This window comes from Camellia sinensis, chromosome 14 (genome assembly GCF_055761805.1).
Source record: "Camellia sinensis isolate YWXY chromosome 14, ASM5576180v1, whole genome shotgun sequence".
NCBI lineage: Eukaryota > Viridiplantae > Streptophyta > Magnoliopsida > Ericales > Theaceae > Camellia > Camellia sinensis.
Window position 1 is genome coordinate 45,210,600 of NC_138974.1, and position 24,340 is coordinate 45,234,939.

Here is a 24,340-nt window from a genome sequence, read left to right on the forward strand (position 1 = left end):
ATCCTTAACAAAACCCTGCAAGATATAAATCGTCTCCTGCAACAGCATAATAAGAACATATCATAATACGATTTGGCTGAGATGACAATGAATTTGGATGATAATTCAATAGTTCCAAAGGTCATACAAGATGAGCTTTCCATTATTACTCCTCGAGAAGACTTAAATTCTATTGCCACATTAAATAGTGATCAACACTTAGCATTTAATTCAATCATGGAGGCTGTGGAATGCAATACTGGTGCAATCTTCTTTGTGGATGGCCCAGGAGGAACTGGAAAGACATATTTATGTCGTGCACTATTGGCCTCAGTGAGAAGTCAAGGTCGAATTGCCATTGCAACAGCAACTTCTGGAATTGCAGCTACACTTTTACCTGGTGGAAGGATAGCCCCTTCAAGATTCAAGATCCCATTAAATCCAGAGGCTTCGTCCGTGTGCTCCATTACTAAACAATCAGATTTGGCAGAACTGATTAGACGTGCAACAGTCATCATTTGGGATGAAGCTATAATGACAAATCGTTATACTTTTGAAGCTTCGAATCGAACACTCATAGACATCACTGGTGTTAATTATCCATTTGGTGGCAAAATTATGGTGTTTGGTGGTGATTTTCGACAAGTACTTCCAGTTGTTCCTAAAGGTACAAAAGCTGAAACTATTACTACATCGATAGTCAAATCACCTCTTTGGAGTCACATTCAAATAATTCGTTTAAAGCAAAACATGCGCTCTATAAATGACCAACGGTTTGGTGAATTTCTTTTATCCGTTGGAGATGGTGTGCAACCTACCATTATAGATGAAATGATCAAAATACCAACATCAATGGCAATACCATGGAATGGCGAAGAATCAATAGTTCGACTATTAGAAGAAATTTATACTAATATCATAAACCATCCTTCTGACACCGAGTATATGGTTAGTAGGGGCATAATAACTCCTAGCAATGAAGATGTCGACAAGCTCAATGAGAAGATCATTCAGAGATTTCCGGGAGAATCAAGAGTGTACCACTCATTTGATAAAGTTGAAAATGATACCCAAAATTTGTATCAACAAGAGTTTTTAAATTCCATTTCACCAGAAGGAATGCCCCCACATGCATTGCATTTGAAAGTTGGAGCCCCAATTATGCTTTTGAGGAATCTTGACCCTTCTTCTGGTTTGTGCAATGGCACAAGGCTACTATGTCGAGCTTTGAACGATAATTTCATAGATTCAGAGATTTTAACAGGACATTTCAAAGGCACGAGAGTTTTCCTGCATTGCATTCCATTAAAGGCTCCGAAAAACTTAAAACTTCCATTTGAAATGACTCGCACACAATTTCCAGTTCGCCTTAGTTTTGCTTTGACGATAAATAAATCACAAGGTCAAATAATTCCACATGTGGGAAGTTACCTTCCGGATCATGTGTTTAGTCATGGACAACTATATGTTGCTTTATCTCGAGGGGTGTCAGATAAGACAACGAAAGTCTTGGTTAAAAAGGGTTCAGTTAATAATGAAGAAGGAATGTATACCCGCAATATAGTCTATAAAGACGTTTTGTTACCAAATTATTGATACAGGAGGTATGTACCAAATATGTTCTTATTGAGCTTATATTATGTCATTTTTTAAATCTACATTTAATGTACTTATAATATATCTTCGTATAATTATTGATTGAAGGAATACTTGAAAAAATAAAGCTACTTCAGCTTTGGGAGAATTATCAAGAAGAGTTAAATATGGTTGCAGCTGAAAAAGTTACAAATCAGGTATTGGCTTCACTTATGTTCAAAAAATAATGTTTGTAAAATTTTGGCTATTTAATCTGACAATATGCGCATATATTTTGAGTTTGACTATACCTTTTAAATTAATGTAGGTCAAACGGTTCTCCATATACAGTCTTGGATGGAAGGTCTCTATTAAAGTTGATAAAAAGCAATTGGGAAAATTAATTGTGCGAGAGCTTTTAAGGCAACGATAACATCGGTATGATAATGTGTTTGCGGCATTTTATATGGATAATTTCAATATGTTACATTTGCTAATAGTTATTGTAATCTTTTTGCAGAAATCCCATCATATCTGATAGAGCAAGTATATGCAGCAAAGACAATATGGACATATATGTGGTAGTTGCATCAAGTATTATGAAGTTTACTACTATGCTCCATATATTCATATTTGTGAATTTACAAATTAATTTTAGATTTTATAAATTTGTCAAACAATCAACTTATAAGGAAGTGACATATTTTTTCTCAGTTTTATAGGCAACGAATGATACAAAAATTGAAAGATTACAAATATATCTGCAACATTGTTACAAGGTAATCTACTTATAGGTTTGTATGTATAACTAAAGTTACATACTTCATTTTCGGTCAATTCCATCTTATTTTTTGTAGTTTAATGTTGTCATAGATCTATGGCAAAAATTGCATCAAAACAATTTGAAGGGATCATTGAACGTGACATTTGATATGGACGATGTCAATCTATGTCAATATGTAAGTTTTAAATTTTTAGATTTTGTTTATAAAAAATTAACACAATAATTACCTTCTGTGTCTTTGTACATAATAAACCAATTATAAAACCAAATTTATGTATAATTATGCCTCATTGTAAGAACGTAAAATTTAATTTTAATCAATGTATACTATTACCAATCTTATGATAAATATATCTTATATATTTTTCTTTTTCTTTTTTTGCAGGATTTGCAAGATCTCCGATCTTATGTTACTAAATTTAGATTTTATATGAATTTTTATTGTACAGTTTTTTAGTTAAGATTAGTAAATATTTCAATTTTTAAAAGACGTGTACATACTGTAATGTGCATATATTTTATTTATCAAATATGTTGATATCAAATGTTATATTGTACATAATTATTCATATGGTTTATATGTATATTATTAGAAAAAATTGAATCAAAATCATATTATAATTTTAAACGAGTTTGCACACGCATCGCGTGTGCCCGGCCGCTAGTATTGTTTTAATTTGCGCACACATCGCCCGACTGCTAGTATATATATATGGATACACGGTCCCAATACCGTCACACACACACGCACTTTCTATCTCTTCTCTGAACCCTAAGCCTCTCTCTCTCTCTCTCTCTCTACTCTCCGTCACCACCGATCGCTGCCATCCCTCCATCATCAGAGTTCCATCGTTTCTGTTGCTTTACTGCCGTCGGCGTGAGATCTTCATCACCGTCTTCGACTCCCGCTACCTCGCCACCGCCTCTGACGACAGCAACCTTCGCATCGGTGACAATTTCACGACGTCCCTGCAACAGCGCCGCCCTCACTCCGCCTCCTTCCACCGCCACACTCTCCAATTTCCTGATCACCACCTCAACTCCATGGTCCTCCACTGCCTTTGACAAGTGAGATGGCTTGTTCGAGGTCCCAACCATGGCTTGTTCGAAGCCATGATCTGAGTAGATCGCCTCTTTTCATGCAGCAACGAAACCCTAACTCTTAATTGCTTCAGATTGTCTCCATTTCTACTGCCGTCTCCAGATCGTAAGCAAGATCTGGACCAGAAGCCCAGATCCGGCTAGATTTATGAATTGTTTGTATATGGATTATTTTTTGGTGTACACTGCATATTCTTGTGATTTTGTTAGTTTGGTTCATTTCTCTCTCTCTTCCTCTCCCTCTCCCTCTCCCTCTCTTTTTTATTTCTATATATCTATCTATCTATCTAAAAATCTGTATATACATGCATATAAGCTTTTCATGCCCTTAGTAGTAATTCTTAGAGTGGTTGTTGATAATCTGTATAATTTTTTTTCTCTTTATTATCTGTTGATTGTTGTGTTGATAATGAGGATGATGATGATGATGAAACAAATTAGTACTCCACTTTGTCTGTTTTTTTTTTTTTTTTTTTTTTTTGGTTCATTCCAACAGATAGAGTGAGAAAGAAAGAGATTGGTATATATATATATATATATATTACATTTGGGTTTGGGCTTTTTTTGTAGTTCTTAATGGTTTTAATGGTGATTACAGCAGGAGATACTTAAGATTTGTTAGATCTGAGTCAAGATTTGTTGTAGTGGCAATCTAATGTTGTTTTCATCACATTAATTTTGGATCAAAGGATAAATCGGTGGATTTATTGTTCTGTTGAACATGTTCATCATCATGTTCATTATTATGGTGGTGGTGGTGGTGGTGGTGGTGGAGTTATTGTTATTGTTATTGTTGATGATGATTATGATGATCAAAATCAAACAGATAATTTTTTGTTTTTGTGTTGACCAGATAAGGATGAGAGAGATAGAGTGATAAACAGATTTCAACTGATAACATTTGGTTTGGCTTGCTATTTCAACAAATAAGATTTGGTAAAAAAAAATTGAAAAGATGGAATTTTGACAGATAAAATTCAAAGAAAAAATTGAATTAATAATAAAATTTAGATAGATATTTGAATAGATAGACAAAAAATTTGAATAGATAATAAAATTTGGACATACAAAAAAAAAATTAAACAAATATATATAAATTTGAACAGATACTCAATAAAAATTCAAACAGATAAAAAAAAGTCAAGAGATAAAATTAAAAACAAAATGTCCTCTAAAAATTTTTATCAAACTATTTCACGAAGTGTAACCTCTCGTCAATAAAAAAAATATAAAAAAAAAAGGTCATTTGACCTAATCTCTTAGACAATTGTTAGATTTTTCATCATATTTTTCTTAATAATATAATACTCAATCTTTTAAAATATATTACTACAAAAATAAAAATAATATAGATGTTCTCAATGCGTTCTTATCCTAAAAATTGTAGAAGTAGATGCTTTCACGCTCTCGCTTCCCCTAAACGAACTAGTGACCTAGTACAGGAAGGGTAGGATTTGAGCAAAAGAATTTTCATGTTCTACCCCTCTACTAAAAAAAAGATTTCTTCACAATTGACCCAATGATAAGAGTTTATATTATTATTATTACAGCAATGATTCATCCCACTAAAAATATCACTACTAATAGTACTAATGCATTAAAAAAGTAAAAAAAAATAAAATACAATTCCAAGACCAAAACATCACATCATTAATAGCGGGACTCATTGCCACCTAATTAGTGGGAGCACTAATTAGTGCTCCAAGCATTTTTCTTATTATTATTATTATTTATTCTCTCATGTACTCAACGAACAGGTGACCTAGCACAAGAGGAGTAGAATTCGATTCCAGCCCAAGAAAAAGATGATTCCAAGCCCAATATGACTCAGAGTCTGGACTATCCTCCGCAAAACTTGAGTTTCGCTGGTCTTCCATTCAGAGGTCCAGTTCAGCATTCATTTTTTTTAAAAAAAAACAGAGATGACGTCCTTGAGATAATTAGGAGAGCTTCCATGTACCCCCAAACTGTTATCTCATTATACTAATAATTTTTATTTTTTATTTTTTTTAACAAATCTATCCCTTAATCAAATTATCTTTAATTAAGAATAAAATTCCTAAAATTTTAAACACGATACCTGATTGGCCCCGTTTGGTATAACTGTTAAAACAGTTTATAGATTATAACTTAACAGATTATAGATTATGACTTTAATCAAAAGTTGTTAATCTGTTTGGTGTACCTGTTGGATTATATATTTAAGTTGCTGAGTAGTGTTTGTTAAATAAGCTGTGAAATAACTTTTTCAATTAATTTTTATTTTTTGTTTGTCTACATTTCTCATAAATAATAATAATAATAATCTATAGTCCATTTGGGTCTTTTTCTATTTTTAAAAAAATAAAAAATAAAAAAAATTAAGAGTATAACCATAAATTAACATGTCCACAGCAGAAGCTGATAATCAGAAGCAATGGGTGAGCAGCTTCTTAGAATCAGCTTTTTTGAGTTTAAATAAGGTGTTAGAATCAGAAGCTGTTTGAAATAAGTTTAACCAAACAGTCTAAAATAACTTTTTTAAAGCTAAAAGCCATAAGTTAACTCTGAAAAGCTGAAACAAACACCCCCATTGTCTTCAGATTACACCTTTTGGAAGTGTGTCAAAAAAATACAAATCTTATTACTGGTTCAAAATTGTGGGCTCCACACACTTATGCATAGTTTGGGAAGTTGGTTTTGGTGTGTTAGGGGCTAAAATAGCCACAAAAACAAAATAGGCTATTTTAGCCATAAAAAATAAAACATCAAATCTAACCCATAATCATTACACTCCTCTCTCACAAAAAAAAAGTCAAAAAGCCAAAAAGTCCTTCCCAAACCAAGCTTTTTAACTCCAGGTTAAAATAGCCAAAAAACCAAAAAACTAACCCACTTTCCAAACAGAGGCTTAGTGAAACATTTGAATTTCAAGTTTTTCTTTATACTTTGACATTGTGTTTGGTTGAAAGATTTGGAAATGAAAAAAGAAAAAGTATGTAAAATATGAATAAAATATATATACATTTCACATTATTTCACACACCTTTTTCATTTCTCTTTTTAAATACCCTTCCAAATCTCCCACCAAACAGAGCGTAAAGCAATGATGGAATTGCAAAATCTTTAGATTGTGTTTGGATATTGATTTGTGAAAAAATTGCAAATAGAAACTTAGAAAGGAACAAGGGAAGAAAAAAGATAGAATTTCATGTTAGTGTAAAATTTAAAAAGTAATTATAAATAAGTGGTAAGGTTTATAAATATTAATAATTAAAATTATAAATGTTTTCATAAATATGTAATATTTTTCTTAAATTACCACTTATTAGTAATTTTCCCGAGGAAAAAAAAACAAATGAAAATATAAGAGGTTTTTTTTTTTTTTTTAAATTTCTAGTCCAATTCATAACTTAAAACAGTTCTAAAAATGATTTGACAACCGACCTAATTTTCCATGATAATTGCTTCCGTCTCTATCTCTTCTACAAACACAATTTTGGAGGATCTCAACCTTGATTTGAGGAATTTCTGATCTCTAAACTATTTTAAGATCTTGGCAGGTGCAAAGGATGGTTGCTTGTTACCCAAAATTTGATATCATCACTTGACAAGATAAATTTTGTTGTTTCCTTCTTTGTTTTTTTCCTTTGCTTTGACTGCGCATTTGAAAATCAAAATGTGTGATTACAATAATTCTAAATAAAGACAGATATAATTATGGTCATTATCCTTCACTTAAGTAATAGCAGATCGACTAGCGAGCTAATCAACTTTGCCAGAAACATAATATTAAGTGTTTTACAATTCATTAGTTTTTAGGCCGACCGTCGCCTTTGGCTACGGCGGTCGGCTGGCCCAGCTCTCTTGTGTATTTGCGTGCTAGTTTTTGTTTCTAATAAACTTGATTCTCACAATTTCTTTCCACTTTGGTGTCCTTTCTTTTGTTTCATCAGGAGGTGTCTCGGTGTGTTTGTTTTGTATCCACAGAGGTGTTTATATTGTATGAACAGGGAGTTGTTTTGTATCAACAGGGTGCTTGGTTTAAGGGTCAAAACAGAGTAGAAGGAGGTCAGTTTTGGACCGGAATAGAGGTTGGTCAGATCTGGTTGGATCTTCATTCAGGCGCTCTTTTGCGAGTGGGAGTTTGAGGGATGAGCTCGATTTCGAATCTATGGAGCTGCTTCGGTGCTTTGTTTGGGGGGAACTAGGGTGTTGAAGTTGATCCAGATCTGTCTAAGATTTCATTCGAGCGCTCCTTTTCGAGTGGAAGTTTGAGGGGTGAACTTCATCCAGATGTATGGTGGTGTCTCGGCGGTTGTTCGTTGTTTGGGAGTGAAGCTAGGTGTGGAGTTTTATCCAGACATGGAGCTGTTGGCTATGGAGTTTTTCTAGCCAAGGAACTGTCTCGGTAGAGTGTTGTCAGGAGTGGGTGAGCTTATAGATAAAGTGGCAGAGGTGGGTTTGGAAATCCAATGGTTTGAGGTGTTTCCGGCCATAGTTTCAGTCAAGGGAGATTGACAGTCTGCTTTTGCTGGGGTTGGGGCTTTGTGTGGGTATGGAGGCTATGGAGTTTTTCCAATCAAGGGAGTCTTTCCAGCCATGGAGATGTCCTCGACAGGAGCACAGAAGCGTGCAGGAGCAGAGGAGCGTGTAGCAGGTGGGCGTTGGAAGTTGGAGCAGCATAGATGATAAGTTTTGTTTCAAAAACAGCAGGTGGATGGCTGGCTTTGGGAATGCAGTACCATAGGCGTGACTGTGTGCAGCATAGACGTGGGTACCAAAGGCAGGCGTGGGTACCAAAGGCGTGGAATGCAGCATCATTGGGAGTGCAGTAGGTGTTTATAATTATTGGATTACCACCTTGGGTGTTAGAATAGGTTTTTAGCAGTTTGGGTGTTTTGGTGGGTTGATTTTGTGGGAATCTTGTATTTTATTTTCTGTTAAGTCCTTCTTAACATTTTTTCATTTTAAAAAAAAAATCGTGAGGCCAAGGGGTTGGTTGTATGGTTGCGAGTAGCAGTAATAGGGGTATTTTATACTTTCAAATCTCTCTCAGTGCATTTCATCTTCCTGTACCTTTAATTTTATGTTGATTAATGAAATTTTCTTTGCTGATCCAAAAAAAAAAAACAATTCATTAGTTTTAGTAGAAAATTTAATTTAATTTTAACCTTGAAATATAATAGTAAGTAGTTGTGATATGCCGTGACATTGAATTTTTTTTTTTATCCAAATCAATGATTTTTATTTTTCTTTATACTAAATATTAAAAAAATAGAAAATTAATTTTAATTAATTTTTTTCAGCTAAATAAATGGAGCGTATCCAAAATCAAACTTCCCAAGTACCAAACAATACCAGATTCCCAATTAATTGTGTAATTGGGGGTATAACCAAAATAAAACTTCCAAACTACGAAACATTAATTGTAAATTCTCAATTAATTGTGTAATTATAGGCGTAAAGGGGTTGATGCAGTTAGTATTGAAGGTGAGTTTAGTATTAAATTGAATCTTTCGTTTTGTTAGTTGAGGAACTAAAATAGATCGTATGTTATAATTCAATTTTATCAATTTTTTTTATAAAATTAAAAAAAAAAAAAGGCGTTTGCATTAGATTTTAAAAGGTTTTATAAAAACTTTAATGATTCTACATTTGGAAAATTGATTTATAAAAATTGATTTATAAATGGCTTGTTCTCAAATTTTTATTACAAAATGTGTATTATTATATAATATTTCGGCCAGTTTGATTTGATTTGCATTAGTGTAAAAAATTTCAAAATCAAAATCGATAATATATCGTAAAGAGACATCAAAAATTAAAATTTTTGTCAGTCTTAAACGATATATTCGGTTTTTTTAATTTTTCATTTACTCTTATGCGGATTATATAGAGTACTTGAGGAATCTAACCTGAGTGGTGATGTAGACCAAACTAGATAGCAACTTTGACAGGAGTATGGTAACATAGCAATGTCAATTGCCCTAAATTGTAATCTAATATAACACCAAACTAATACAAATAGGAGCAATTTTGTTTGGTCTCTGGGAAAATTGAAGAATGTCACCATCTCGTCGTATAAAGAGTCCTAACATGAAAGCTTATCTTTGCTGACCATAGCTTTCCACAACCACAAGTACAGATCAATATATCCAGTAATGTTATTATACTCAGAATTTTATTGCAAAATATTAATATATAATTTATATTTATTTTGTATATAAACTCCATACTACACCAATTAAATTTTAGCCACATAATTATTTTATGTATTTTTTTTTTTTTTTTTTTGACAAATTTTTATGATATGAAGAATTTTTCTTTAAAAAAAATTTGCTAGACAGTAACTTTTTAATAGATTGATATGACCCCCACACAAGTAAAATCAATTGTAAAAGAATTTTAAAAAAAGAGTGAATTATTTGAGAATTGAAATTTAAGAAAAGACACCCAATTCAATTCAAAAGGTTCGATTGAGAAAAAAAAATTTAGCCTAATTTTTTACTCTTTTCGTTTGAAATTTTTTTTTAACTTTTTTATTTTTTTATAAAAAAATAAAATAATTATAATTTAAATGTAATATTTTATCTGATTAATTTATTTTATCTTTTTATATTTTTTTTCGTCTAAATTAAAACCCAACACACTTGTCAAATGAAAAATGTTTGAGAGCCACAAAAAATGTGGCTCAAATGGCTCAAAACTGTCAAAACGACGTCGTTTTGGGCAAATAAAATGTCAAAACGACGTCGTTTTGACAATTTTGAGCCATTTGAGCCACACTTTTTGTGGCCCTCTACCATTGCTCCGTGCCAAATAGGATCAGAAGGTCGCTAGTGCATTTGGCATGTTGGATGTTTCGAGCCTAAATAATCGGGTGATCCGACGACCAACGTATTAAGGTGGTCCTGTTTGTTTATCAATATGTCGTTCATAAAAATGCATTATCTTACAACATAAAAGTGAAAAAGACAGGTTTTTTGGCTTATAATGGACCATATGAATTCACCAAACGAAATATATTTTTAAAAATTGACAATTTAAACCTTGGACTCATCCCAAATAATGAATTATGAGACTGTTTTTTTTTTTTTTTCCTTCTGAATTGTTTATAATTTATTTCATTTTATTTGGAGAGTATGTGTCAAATTTAAATTATTTAGGTACTATCTGGCATTTCCTATATTAGTATATTTTTTTTAATCTTTTTTTTTTTTTTAGTCACTTCAATTCTTTATTTTTTTTACAATTTTTTTATAAAAAGTCAAAATATATACTTATTTAGATCATTTCAAACACCCTCCTAATGTAATTTTTACTTGTAATTTACTAAAATAAATTAGATAAAGTAATTATTTAATTTTTAATTTTTATATTAGACAAACTCAATGTGGTAGGTGAATTATTAATTTCTATATTCACACAATTGTGGTTGTGAATAGAATTGGGTTTGGATATTTGGGCCTTTTCGATTAGGATATATATCCTCTATCCTCCTAGATTTTTTTAAAAGTTTAATGTGGTCTTCCAAATGCATGCCTAAAACGTATCAGCATCATTATTCATTATACATGAGTATCTTCCATTCAGCATCATTATTTTAGTAAGTTTTTAATTTTTTTTGACTAAAATATAAGGTAAAAAATTTATATATTTGGAGTAATTTTTTGATTTTTTATAAAAAGACGTGCAAAAAATATAGAAAAATAAAATTTTTGATTTTTTAGTATAAGCAATAGGTTTTTTAATTTTTTTACTAATTTTTTAACTTTTAGGCTATAACACTCACATACCAAACGAGGCATTGGTATCAATGCTTTATTAAGTTTAAAATTGATGAAAAATATCAAATAAAGCGTTTCAATCTTTTAAGCAAAGACATATTAAAATTTCATTTGTCAACTATACATTTTAGTTAAAAATTTAAAAAAAAATCACTATAAATTATCACATTACTCTCTTTACTTTTCTACATATATTTTTGTAAAAAATTAAAAAATTACTAAAATAGCATGGTCCCAAACAAGACCTAAATAAAGTCAAAATTAAAATTTTCACCAAACAAAAGAAGTTTTTCACCTTTATCATTTAAATTTACCATTGGGTCGGACACCCGTCCACTCGAATGTCCACCCAAAGCAATTTTGACAACTTTGACATCCGTCCACTCGAATGTCCACCCAAAGCAATTTTGACAACTTTTTGTTCATGTACAGACAACTTTCAAGACATCAGCTCAAACATCCTACCGGACAATCGGAGATATTAAAAAATCTTGTAAAATTTATAAGAATAATATTAGAAATCATGAAAAAAATTTCGTGAAATGTATCACGAAGATTTTTCATCCTTTGATTAGTGTGTAGTATTTTATTGTATATGTAATTCAAATGTAAAGAAACTTTCATAATTATTTTTATGATATTTTTCTCATAATTAGTATTGAAATAAACGGTATGAAATTAAAATTGTTATTAAAGTTTTATTTAAATTTAATAAATTCTTTGATTTACCGTTAAAGATGATCTAATGTTGAGAGGAGAGAGAGAGATTCTGTTGGGTTGGCGTGAGTTTGTGTACCGAAATTCATCATTACGTTTCTATGGTTTGTTCAAAGAAAATGCTCTGTTTTCAAAATGATTATAAAAATTAGAATAATACTTGGGTACGAAAACCGTTGTTCCGAATTTGCTTAAATACCTCGTTTTGGATAACTCCTTTTTTTTTTTTTTTTTTTTTTTTTTTTTTTTTTTTTTTTTTTTCTTCCCTTTTTGAAACATAGAAGAGAGAGAGGAAGCAATCAAATGAGAAGGGGGAAAAAGATTAGAGAAGAGAGAGGAAGAGAAGAAGGAGACGGTGATGATGGTGATGGCGGCGTCGGTTGGCCGGTTGGTGGCGCTCTCTCTCTCTCATATACATATATATAGATGTGTATGTATAAATCTGTTTAGTGTGTGTATAGATCTGGTGGCTCTCTCTCTCTCTCTCATATGTATATATGTATAGATATGTGTATATAGATTTATGTAAGATTTGGTGTTGATGATGATGTGTTAATGTGATGAGAGGAGAGAAGATGAAAAAGATGATCTGGTGTTGATGATAATGTGTTGATGATGATGCTCTCTCAGATTTTTTTTTTTTTTTGTTGATGATCTCTGTATAAAATTTGATGATCTACGTATATAATTTTTTTTTTTTTTTTTGGTGATGTGTTATTGTTGATATTGATACTCCCTCTTCTCTCTTTTTTCTCTCTTTTTCTTCTTTTTCTTCTCTGTTTCAGAACAGAGAAAAGAAAGAAAAAAAGAAGAAAAAAAAAATCCAAAACGACGTTGCTTTGGATTCGAGCCATTTCGGGCCAAACTTTTTTCGGGCTATGTAACAACTCTGTAAAAATTATTCAATCTCATTAATACGATTTTTAATACAACGATGACACATTCCTCTAAAACTAAAACTAGAGATGGCAATCGGAACCCGGCCCAACGGAGACCTGACCCCCCGATCCCAAATTGAACGGTTATTCCTCGAAAAATACCCCCGACGGGTTAGGGATGGTATTAAAAAATGTATCCCCGGTGATGTTCGGGCCGGGGACGGGAATACAAGTTTCAGTCCTGGACCCGGCCCGATCCTTGGCCCAATCCCCGCCCCGTATAAACCCCAATATGAAATTACTATTTTGCCCCTCATAATATATGTGCGTGTATAGATAGGGTTTGGTTGAAAACATTGTGCTCTCACACACAAACACAAACATACGCTGCTCTCTATCTCTCTCTCTTTCTCTCTCTCTCTCTCCGCCGTTCGTTGCCAAGAGCTTAAGGTTTCGCCTCCCCTCTCTCTCTCTCTCTCTCACACAACGAACGACGACTGCCCTCTCCGCCGATCATCCTCCCTCACTGCTGCTCTCTCTCTCTCTCTTTCTCTCTCCACCGTTGACGAGAATGAACGACGGTTTCGCCTCCCCCTCTCTCTCTCACACAACGAACGGCGGTTGCCACTCCGAAGCCACCACCGCCACCGATCCCTCCGTTGCCAACGACCTAAAGCCACGACCATGACCAGGACCGTGAAGCCACTGATCATGAAGCCCCCCTCTCTCTCTATATATATATCTGTTGTTAATTGTTTTTGATGAACAAATATTAGATCTGTTGTTGATGAACAATATTATCTGTTGTGTGTGTGTGTGTTGAACAGATCTACATACATACAAATTATTTATTTTTATTTTTTTTTTTTGTTCTTGTGTTTGTATGTGTGTTGAACAGATTTTTCGGGGATTTTTCGGGGTCAAGGAAATCCGATCCCCATTAAGGGACGGGGACGGGAGAGGTGAAGGGTTTCCCGTCGGGTATCGGGGGTGGGGCCGGGGATTTTGTCACTATCGTGGATCGAGGACGGGGAGGGTCATCCCCGGCCCCGCCCCGCCCCGCCCCGTTGTCATTCCTAACTAGAACTCTAATTGAGTTCTAGTGAAGTGGAAAGGAAAAAAAAAAAAAAAGTCCAAAATATCATATTAGATGAGCCCTACATACATATTAGAGTTATTAGTACTCACAAATTAGAGCTCTAAAACATGTTTTCTAATATATATATATATATATATGTGTGTGTCTGTGCGCGCGCGCGTGAGATAAACTAATTTCATGGATTTTTCTTTGAAATAATAATTTTCAAATTTATTACATAATTTTGTATTTTACTGGAATAAATTACATTTTTACTCTTATATTTTAACTAAAATTATATTGTGATTGTGATCTATTATCTTCTAATCATAATAATAAATTTTGAGATTACCACCTATATTTTAATGTGTTCCTCTCATTACCAACGTTTTAAAATTTAAGTAAAAGTTAAAACATGAAAAATCAAAGTAGTTTTTGAGTGCAAATTTATAGGCAAAGTATGTAATTTGTCATATAATGGTTTTTTTAAATATTCTTAATATATGCTCCACATAAGCACTTTCGATCCAGATTTTTAATGATAAGTGATGAGAGGTTCGGTTGTTTTCAGAGAGAGAATGGAAAGGATTGATAATGAGGGGATTAAATAAAATTATATTTGTTTTGATGATAATTATTAGTGTAGAAATTATTAAATTATTTTTAAATAAAATAATAAAACAAATAAAAAATATAAAAACATTAAACATTAAACATTAATGTTAAAAAAAATACTCAACATGTAAAAAATTAAAAATTAGAAAATAAAAATTTTCCAAAAAAAAATAAAACAAATAAAACAACAATTTTTACTTAACAAAAAATTAAACATTAATGTTCAAAAAAAAATGCCCAGCATGTAAAAAATAATAAAATAAAAAATTTCTAATCCTTAAGACTATTTTTCTAATACATTTCCTCCGCCTCCTCCATCATAATTTCTCTTCCAAACCCTATTCTAATACTAAGGGATTAGGAGTCCCCTCTCCATCTCTCAAAATAAATACCCCCATATAGTGGATCCCACCTCACTGTCAATCTCGATCCCCTCCCTACAACCCCAAACAAACGGGGTTAGAGGACTATATTAGACCATAAATTAAAATATGAGATTTTAATTATTTAGGTGCCGTTTGGTAACCCTTACGTTTTTTGTTTTTTGTTTATATTTCTAAAAATTTAAGAAACTCAAATAAAAACTTGTTTGGTAAAATTTTTGATTTATAAATCAGTGGTCTCAGTTTATAAATTTGGCCAAAAAATGAAAACACAAAAAATGTGTTTCCATTTTGAATTTTTAGTTTTTTTTTTTTTACCACCCAACACTAGCCACCACCCGCCACAATTTTCCACCACCGTCTTCCACCGCCACCACCCACCCCCCATCACCACCTGCCACTACCACTCACCACCCACCTGCCACCACCACCCACCACTACCACTCACCACCCACCTGCCACCACCACCCACCACCCACCTACCACCCACTCACCACCACCACTACCCACCTGCCATCCACCTGCTACCACCCACCACCCGCCACTACCATCCACCGCCCGCCACCACCACCCGCCCCTTACTTTCCACCACCACTCACCACCCACCTACCACCCACCCGCCATCCACCTGCCACCACCCACCACTACTACCACCACTACTCACTCGTTACCACCTACCACCCGCCACCGTCACCCACCCACCCACCACCACCACCACTCACTCGCTACCACCTCTCACCCGCCACCGTCACCTACCCGCCCACCACCACCACCACCCGCCATCTGCCACCACCACCCACCACCCGCCGCCGCCGCCGCCACCACCACCACCCACTTGCTACCACCCATCACTTGCCACCGTCACCCACAACCCGCCGCCGCCGCCGCCACCACCACCACCCACTTGCTACCACCCATCACTTGCCACCGTCACCCACTCACCCACCCACCCACCATCACCACCCACCACCCATCCGCCACCACCCACCACCATCCGCCACCCACCTGCCACCACCACCCACCACCCGCCACAACTACCCACTCGCTACCACCCACCACCGTCACCCACCCGCCACCACCACCACCCGCCACCTACCCGCTACCACCACCCGCCATCCGCCACCCACCTGCCACCGGCCACCACCACCACCCACTCGCTACCACCCACCACCCGCCACTGTCACCCACCCACCCACTCACCCACCCACCACCCGCCACCACCAGCTACCCACCACCCACCGTCATCACTTTCTACCACCGTCTTCCGCCGCCACTTGCCACCACTTGCTATTTCTCACTCTTTTTATATTTTTAAAATTTTTTAAATATTTTGTCAATTACCAAACGCGTTTGCAGTTTATGTTTTTCTAAAAATAAACAAAAAATAAACAAAAAGCAGTTTATAAAATTTTTATAAATATAAACTGAAAACGTAAACGTTACCAAACACACCCTTAAGTTTAAAAGTTTTATTTCAAATGTTCCTTTACTATAATATATAGTATAGATAGATTAAAATTGTTGTATTGACAATTAACAATTAAAATTATGCTTTGTTATAAAAAAAATGACATAGTTTTAATACTTCACTATTTTAGAATAAAAATATATGAATTTTAAAAATTGTTATATTGGTTTTTGAAAGGGAAATAATTAAAAAAAATTAAAAACTTAATGTGTAAAAAATAATCATCATAACATGTTATTTAAAATATCAAAAAAAGAAAAATTTTAAAAATCAATAAAGATTTTAAAAAGATGTGATTACAATTAAAACTAATGCCATATTTATTAATAAGTGTAATTTTATTTGGATATCTATTTATACTCTAACATGCTTATTTAAAACAAAAATAAATATAAATAAAATTATTAATAATTTTGAGTTTTAAAATATGATTTTTGTAGACTTGCTGTGTTAACTTTTGGAAGGAATATATTAGAATTTTTTTACAAAAAATTGAATATTAGTCATTAAACAAATCTTATAAAATTTAAAATAAAATTTGTTATAGGAAGAAATTAATAACATTGCAACATATGCATTTTAACAATTTTAAATTTTGAAAACAAATAGATTAAGACTTTGAACTTCAATTATGGTACAACATTTTTATTTATATAATAATATAAATAAGGGTAGATCATAGATAGATTAAAATTAATTATAAATATAGCTATATTTAAAAGGATATGGTTTTGTATAGTTATATTTTAAATTCCAAAATTTATTTTTTAGGGCAAATTACATATACCTCCCTTGAGATTTGGCTAAATTACAGATACCGCTTGAGGTTTCGAAAATTACATCCCGCCCCCTAAGATTTGTATTTTCATAACAATTTGTCCTCTGAGGTTTAAATTTCATAACAAATTACCCCCTAATTTGTTATGCAAATATAGCATTTAGGAAAAATTTGTAATTTCTCAAACCTCAGGGGAGTATTTGTAATTTAGCCAAATCTCAAGGGGGTATATGCAATTTGCCCTATTTTTTAACTTCCCATGTAAAAGGATTCAAAATTTTAAATTACATACTCTATTCGTCCCAAAATAATAGTCTCTTTTAGATAATTTAATTTTTTTTGGTAGTACAATTATTACACTTTAAAAATATTTTGTTTTCAGTTTTTTGGAAACACTTTTCAGAAAATTCTAATTTCTTGTTTTCTGTATTATTTTATTTTTACTGAATTTTTTTAATATTTTAAACAATATTTTTAATTTTTAGACACACCTAACATAAATACACTTAAAAAGTATAATTTTCGTGAAAAAAAAAATCTTTATAAAAATCACTAAATAGCAAAAATATAAAAATTCAGTATATTTTTTGTATTTATTAATTTTTTAAAATATTTTACATTTTAGATATATTTAAGTAAGGTGCATTTAAAAAAAGTAAAAAAATGCTTGAATTTTTTAAAATATTAAAAAAAAAAACTAGATTTTCAGAAAACTGAAACTAAACACACTGATTAGTTTTCCAAAATTAACCTTTGATTGTATATTTTTTTTGGAAATATCAATTGTCACAATTGTATTTTTTGTATTGTTAATAAATTTAAAAGAACGGCAAAATAGAAAATTCATATTATTTAATCATTAATTTTTGAAAAGGGACTAACATTTTGAGACAATAAAAAATGGAATGAGGGACTAATGTTTTAGGACGAAGGGAGTATGATTTTTTTTTTTCCTTAAAACATATGAACTCACAGTAGTGTTTTGGGAAGTTGGTAACAAATTAACTTTTGGCTTTTTTAGTCAAAAAAGCTAGCTTTATGGATAGTGACTTGTGTAAAAAAACTAGTTTTTTTGGTTAAAAAAATTAAAAGCTAACTTGTTGCTAGGTTCCCAAAATGGCCACAGTGGAGTAAAGAGATAAGTAACATAAAGGAATAGAGGAGATGTACCTATTAAAGATAAATAATTGAATAATTTATTAACACCTTTAATAGTTTTGGAATTTTTGATTAAAATTAAAATTTTCTTTTTATAGTTTTGAAAAACTATTATATGCTTTTGAAGTAATACTCAGCACTACTTGTTAATTAACACATATCACGATATTAAAAAAATATTAAAAGTAATTTTTTTTTTTAAAAAAGTAATGATATACAAACATAAAATTAATACAAAAACTTATTAATAATGATTTTGTTGAAATTTTGATCTATCACTTTATAATGAGCAACATGTTATTTGTTATACAAATGACCCCATCATGCCATTTTAGTATAAAAATTCTAATAAAACAATATTAACCAACAAAAAACAGATAATAGTTGGTAGAGAGGAGGGAGAAATGACACATGAAATATGAAATACAAAAACAAAAAAAAATGGTCATAGATAAAAAAAAAAAAAAAAAAAGGAAAAAAAGAAAAGAAAAGAAGGATAAGAAGCAATGGTGTACCTAAAGGATAAAATAGTCTGTTTACAGAATACAATAGATTAAACATAAACTAACTTTCAAATTGTCTCATAAAAAGAAAGTTAAAAAATAATGAGTTTCATCCTTCCATGAATGTAATATTTATAGGACGAGGAAGATATGAATGGTTTGAAAAAGGTATAATGTATGATGGTTAGGATTTTTGGATAGAAAAAATAATTGGTTAGAGAAAGATTGTATAAGAATAATTTTTTTAATCTTTCCTTTTATAAATTATAAATCATGGAATCATTATAAAAAATAATAAATTATGAGATTTTAATAAAAAATTATATATAGTATAGATATACTTAAATTTATTTAGGAATAAAATTGTGTTTAATTATGGAATACATAGAGAATCTAGATATAAAGTTTAATTTTTATTTTATGTTAGGCTTAATTTTAGGTTTATATAGATCAGACCAGTTGTGAAAGATATTAATAGTATACATTTTAAGGGTGGTAAGAGAGTTTCATTTTCATTAGATTTATTTTAGGAGAGAAAAGATTGTATGAAATTTATATTCATTTTAAATAAATACTTGATTTTGAGAAGGAGAGGGGATTGAGAATTGTGTGCTTTTTTCTTTCTTTCTTTATTTTTACCAGCAATATTTTTGCATTAAATAATTTTGAAGATTAATAAATAGCCAATAGATGTTTAAAAAAAAAATTTATAAAAATAAAAAATTCAAAAAATTAGATTTAAGATTTTGAAACACATAGGATCTCTGAGATGAAAAGTTACTTTGGTATAATATATAGCATAGATAGATAGATTATGAGATTTAGGAAAGAGATAAATATTAGGGAAGAGATTTTAGGAACTTATAATTAAATTTTTTATTTTTTATTTTTAAATCTATAGTTACTTTGTTAGCCAATAGTATTATTTTAAAATTACAAAAATTAGAAATTTTAGCTTTTTTTTTTTTTAATCTATAGTTACTTTTTTAGCCAATAGTACTATTTTTAAATATTTTTTAAAATTACAAAATTAGTAATTGTGGTTTTACGGTCTTTTTAATCTATAATGTTTTTTAAAAAAATATATAATTACTTTGTTATGAGATGAGATTTTTGTATTTTTTATTTTATTTTAATGTATAATGTTTTTTTTAATGTATATTAACTTTGTTATGAGATGAGATTTAGGAAAGAGAGAAATATTAGGAGGAGAGATTTTAGAAATTTGTAATTTAAAATTTTAGTTGGTTTTTTATTTTATATCTATAATTACTTTGTTGGCCAATAGAATTATTTTTAAATATTTTTAAAATCATAAAAATTAACAATTGTGAAATAAGATTTTAAAACTCTCACAAACCTTCTCACTAAAAACTTCATTTTCTTTATATATAATCCATAGGGTTCGTTTGGGAAGTAGATTGACTTTTTAATTTTTTGACTTTTTGACTATTTTAGGCCTCGTTTGACAAGTAGTTTTTTTAGCCAAAAAGCTAAAAAGTTATTAAAAAAATTAAAAAACTAATAATTCATACCAAAAAGTCAAAGATTCCTTTTTCTTTCTACTTTTTGCACATTTTTTCTTAAAAAGCTAAAAATTCATCACAAACAACTAGTTTTTTTACATCACATTTAGTCAAAAAGCTAAAAAATTACTAAAAAAATATGTTCCCAAACGAGGCCTTAGCTTGGGGTTAAAAAGTCTCGTTTGGGATAAATTTTTTGACTTTTATAAGAGAAACAATATGATAATTATGAGTTAAATGTGATATTTTATCTTATTGAGAAATTATTTTATTTTTTTTGTCACTATTTTAATTAAAAAAAAAAGTTCTAAACCTATCTTCTCAAACAGTGGCATATTAGATACATAGATAGCTTTTGGCCATCTGAGTTTCCAATACTCCTGCCAATCCTCCTCCTTTTTTTTTTTTTTTTTTTTTTAGGCTGCCAATCCTTTTTTTTTTTTTGGGAGGGGGGAATCTTTTTTTTTTTTTGGTTCATAACTAATATTTTATTTGGATCATGAATTTAAATATAGATTAAAAAAATAAGACGCCCAAGCTAAAAGAGAAAAGTTAGATATCATGAAAATTCTTTCATGAAAATGATCATGAAAGAGTTATGATCCTTGGATTACCTTGATTAGTGTGTGGTGCTTTATTCTAAGTGCAATCTAAGGGTCACAAAGCTTTCATGATTATTTTCATGAAAGATTTTTCATGACACCTAACATTGCTGAAGCTAAAAATTCAAATTTGAATCGTCTTTATCAGTAGGTTCAGGTGCTAAAACACTTTATCCATAAGGACTAAACTACCCATGTATATATAAGTTATACGGTCATTACTAAACCCCATTTTTCAGCCCCTTTTCTCTCTCTACTTTCTCTCTCTACCTTACTTTTGTAGCACATCTGTTGAATCTGTCGCTGAATCTGCCATTTGCCTCACCGCCGCTCCCCTCCCTTCCACGCCGATACCTCCTCCTCCACAACTGCCACCTTAACTTCCGCGACAACCTCTGTCATCGCTCTCTCTCTCTCTCTCTCTCTCTCTCTGTCTATTCTCTTCACCTTCCGTCACCGTCGATCTTTACCAATCTTCTCTCTGGTCGTAGATCTCAAATCACCGCAGTGGTCTGGCAACAAATAGAGTTCAACATCGAGTCGGCGTTGTTGTTTCGGCGAAGCCTAATCCAAATCCACGGTCGTGTATCCAAGATCTAAAATCTGCATCGAATATGTTTGTATAAATATGTATAAATCTGTGTTCTATGGTTGTTTCTATATTTGCAGTGAAGTCGTGATTTGATATTTATATATACATATAAATCTGTGTTTCATGTATATATATGTGTATAAATTTGTGTTCTCTTACATTGGCTGAATATGTATCGAAAATTTCCGTGGTCCATATTTGATTCAAAACACTTGTTTGCCCTGCTAATTATTTGCTTCGTTTGTTAAGTATCTTGCATAGGTGGAGTTTTGTTCAATTTTATTTGTCTTGATTCTCCAATTTTATTTCGTATAGCAAATGAAGATCTAACCAAGGTAGAGATTTGTTGATCTTGGCTCAAAGAATTTACTCTTCATCACTTAAGCAAGATGGTTCGATATAGGTTCATAGGATCCGTTTGAACAGATAAAAAATGAACAACAAACAGAAAATTTGAATAGTTGATAAAAAAAAATTGAACAGATAAAAAAATTGAACAAATAGAAAACAATTTCAACAGATAGTCAACAAAAAGTCAAATAGATAAAAAAAATAATAATAATAAGTCAAGGGGTAAAATTGGGAACAAAATGTTCAGCAGGACTTATCACCAAATTATTTTACAAACGGTGGTACTATATGCACCAATTAGTATACATATTAGTGTACCAACTAGTGTTATGATATTATTATTGACCACATTTATTATGGAAATTACAAATACCCAAACCATACAAATGGTGCCACATCATCTATTAGTACACTAGTGTGTATATTAATTGGTACATATAACATTATTCTTTTACAAAATATGGACCTCTCATCAATAGAAAATATTCCCTTGACCTAATGCGTTATACTCTTTTTACATTAAATTTATCACCAATTAATTCAAAAATAATAATAATAATAAAATATGAGTAATATATATATATATTATTATCTAAATTTATGATGATAACGCAACCTTATTCTGTCGTGGAATAGATAGATATAGCCTCTGTTTGAAAAGGTGGGTTGGGTTGGGTTGGGTTGAGTTGGGTTGGATTTGTGGTTATTTTAGTCACAAAAAGATAAAATAGACTTTTTATTTAATAAGATAAAATATCACATTTAACCTTATAATCATTATATTATTTCTTTCACAAAACAGTTAAAAAAAGTCAAAAAAATAATTCCCAAACAAGAGTTATTAACTCCAAACTAAGGGGTTATTTGGGGTGTCCTAAATAAGTGCACTTTTTATCTTTTTGGATTAACAATTGAGGAAAAAAATAAGCATGTTTGGGTTAACTTTTTGACTTTTTATGAAAAAATTTGTATTAAAAAATTGTAAAAATTGGTTTGTATGGAAAAATTAGGATTGGGAGTTGTGCAGCTGCAATTGTTGACTTTTGATAAATAATGTTAACTTTTTAACATTTTAAACTAACGTTTGGGAAGTGGGTTGGCTTTTTGGCTTTTTGGCTTTTTTGGCTATTTTAGCCTGGGCTTAAAAGCTTGGTTTGGGAAGGGTTTTTTGGCTTTTTGGCTTTTTTGAGTTTTTTTGTGAGAGAAGAATGTAATGATTATGGGTTGGATGTGATGTTTTGTTTGTTATGGCTAAAATAGCCTATTTTGTCTTTTGTGGCTAAAATAGCCAAAAAAGCCCAAGAACCAACTTGCCAAACAGAGGCTAGTAACTTTTTGACTTTTTAATTTTTTCTTATCTTCCCAAACTTAACCTAAAATAACCAAAAAATTAAAAAATCAATACACTTTCCAAACAAATCCATATATTGGCAGGTAAAGCTTAGGATCCCAAACTTGGTTGTTTGGGAAAGTGTAAAAAAATTTAAAATTTTTAATTATTATAAACAGACATGTAAAAAGTTAAGAAATAATGGGAGTGTTTGGGAAGTTTTTTTTTTTTTTGGCTAAAAAAACACTAAAGGATAAAATTGGTTTAAAAAAATCAAAAAAAAAAAATATCTAGACAAAATGTTATATCAAATTTATAATCATTTTACTTTTTTCTTTCATACACATCATATCCAATTACAAAAAAATCTAACTATCTTCTTAAACATGAAAATTTTAACCTCCTAAAATAACAATTTCTCAAACACCCACAATACTTTGCTTGATTAGAGTTTTCCAAAAACACTTTCAGAATATTATACTTTCCTTTTTTTCGTATTTTTTTGTTTTTACTGAATATTTTTAATATTTTAAGTAATTTTTTTAATTTTTTAAACATACCTAACATAAATATATCTAAAAAGTAAAAAAATTATCAAAAAAACCTTTTAAAAATTTACTAAATATCAAAAATATAAAAAAAAGAGAGAATTCAATACTTTTTTTTTATATATTTGTATGTATTTATTAATTTTTTAAAATATTTTTTCACAAATTTTTTATTTTTTAGATACATCTAAGTAAAGTGCATCTAAAAAAGTAAAAAAAAAATGTTTAAAATTTTAAAAATATTCACTAAAAACAAGAAAATATGAAAACTAAAAAACTTAATTTTTAAAAAAATTAATCCAAAAAATTTAAACCAAACACACTAAATATGACTTAAATAAGTCAACATCTACCCACTTCTGGGTAGATGATTGTGTGAGAGAGATTTGGAAATGCACTAAATAAATATACTTAGATTATATCGCTTTTCTATTTTTTCTATATTTTTTTAGATAATAATTTTAAATAATTTGTAGTATAACTGATCTTGACGTACTGACGCTCACGATGAGGCACCCGTTTCCTCTCCTTTCATGGTTTCTGCTTTTGGGCTCTCTGACCCCACACAAGACACTTGGGCCCACCACAACACAACGACCACCAAG

At 31.2% G+C, this 24,340-nt stretch overlaps 1 protein-coding gene across 1 annotated transcript; it reads left to right on the plus strand.

Annotated features, from left to right (window-relative positions):
• The first annotated feature begins 87 nt into the window (after positions 1–87).
• LOC114257155 (ATP-dependent DNA helicase PIF1-like) lies at positions 88–2,755 on the plus strand. The gene is made up of 6 exons (XM_082904816.1): positions 88–1,171; positions 1,581–1,583; positions 1,684–1,772; positions 1,883–1,977; positions 2,075–2,148; positions 2,724–2,755. Exons 1-6 carry the CDS (start codon positions 88–90, stop codon positions 2,753–2,755), a joined length of 1,377 nt encoding a protein of 458 aa, XP_082760942.1.
• The last annotated feature ends 21,585 nt before the right edge of the window (positions 2,756–24,340 follow it).

What these genes read in the sequence shown, in the direction of transcription:
- LOC114257155 (XM_082904816.1), top strand. Translation starts at nt 88, where the DNA reads ATGAATTTGGATGATAATTCAATAGTTCCAAAGGTCATACAAGATGAG. An exon ending in CTGAAAAAGTTACAAATCAG is followed by an intron (nt 1,773 to 1,882) that starts GTATTGGCTTCA and finishes AAATTAATGTAG; the next exon opens with GTCAAACGGTTCTCCATATA. An exon ending in ATTGTGCGAGAGCTTTTAAG is followed by an intron (nt 1,978 to 2,074) that starts GCAACGATAACA and finishes ATCTTTTTGCAG; the next exon opens with AAATCCCATCATATCTGATA.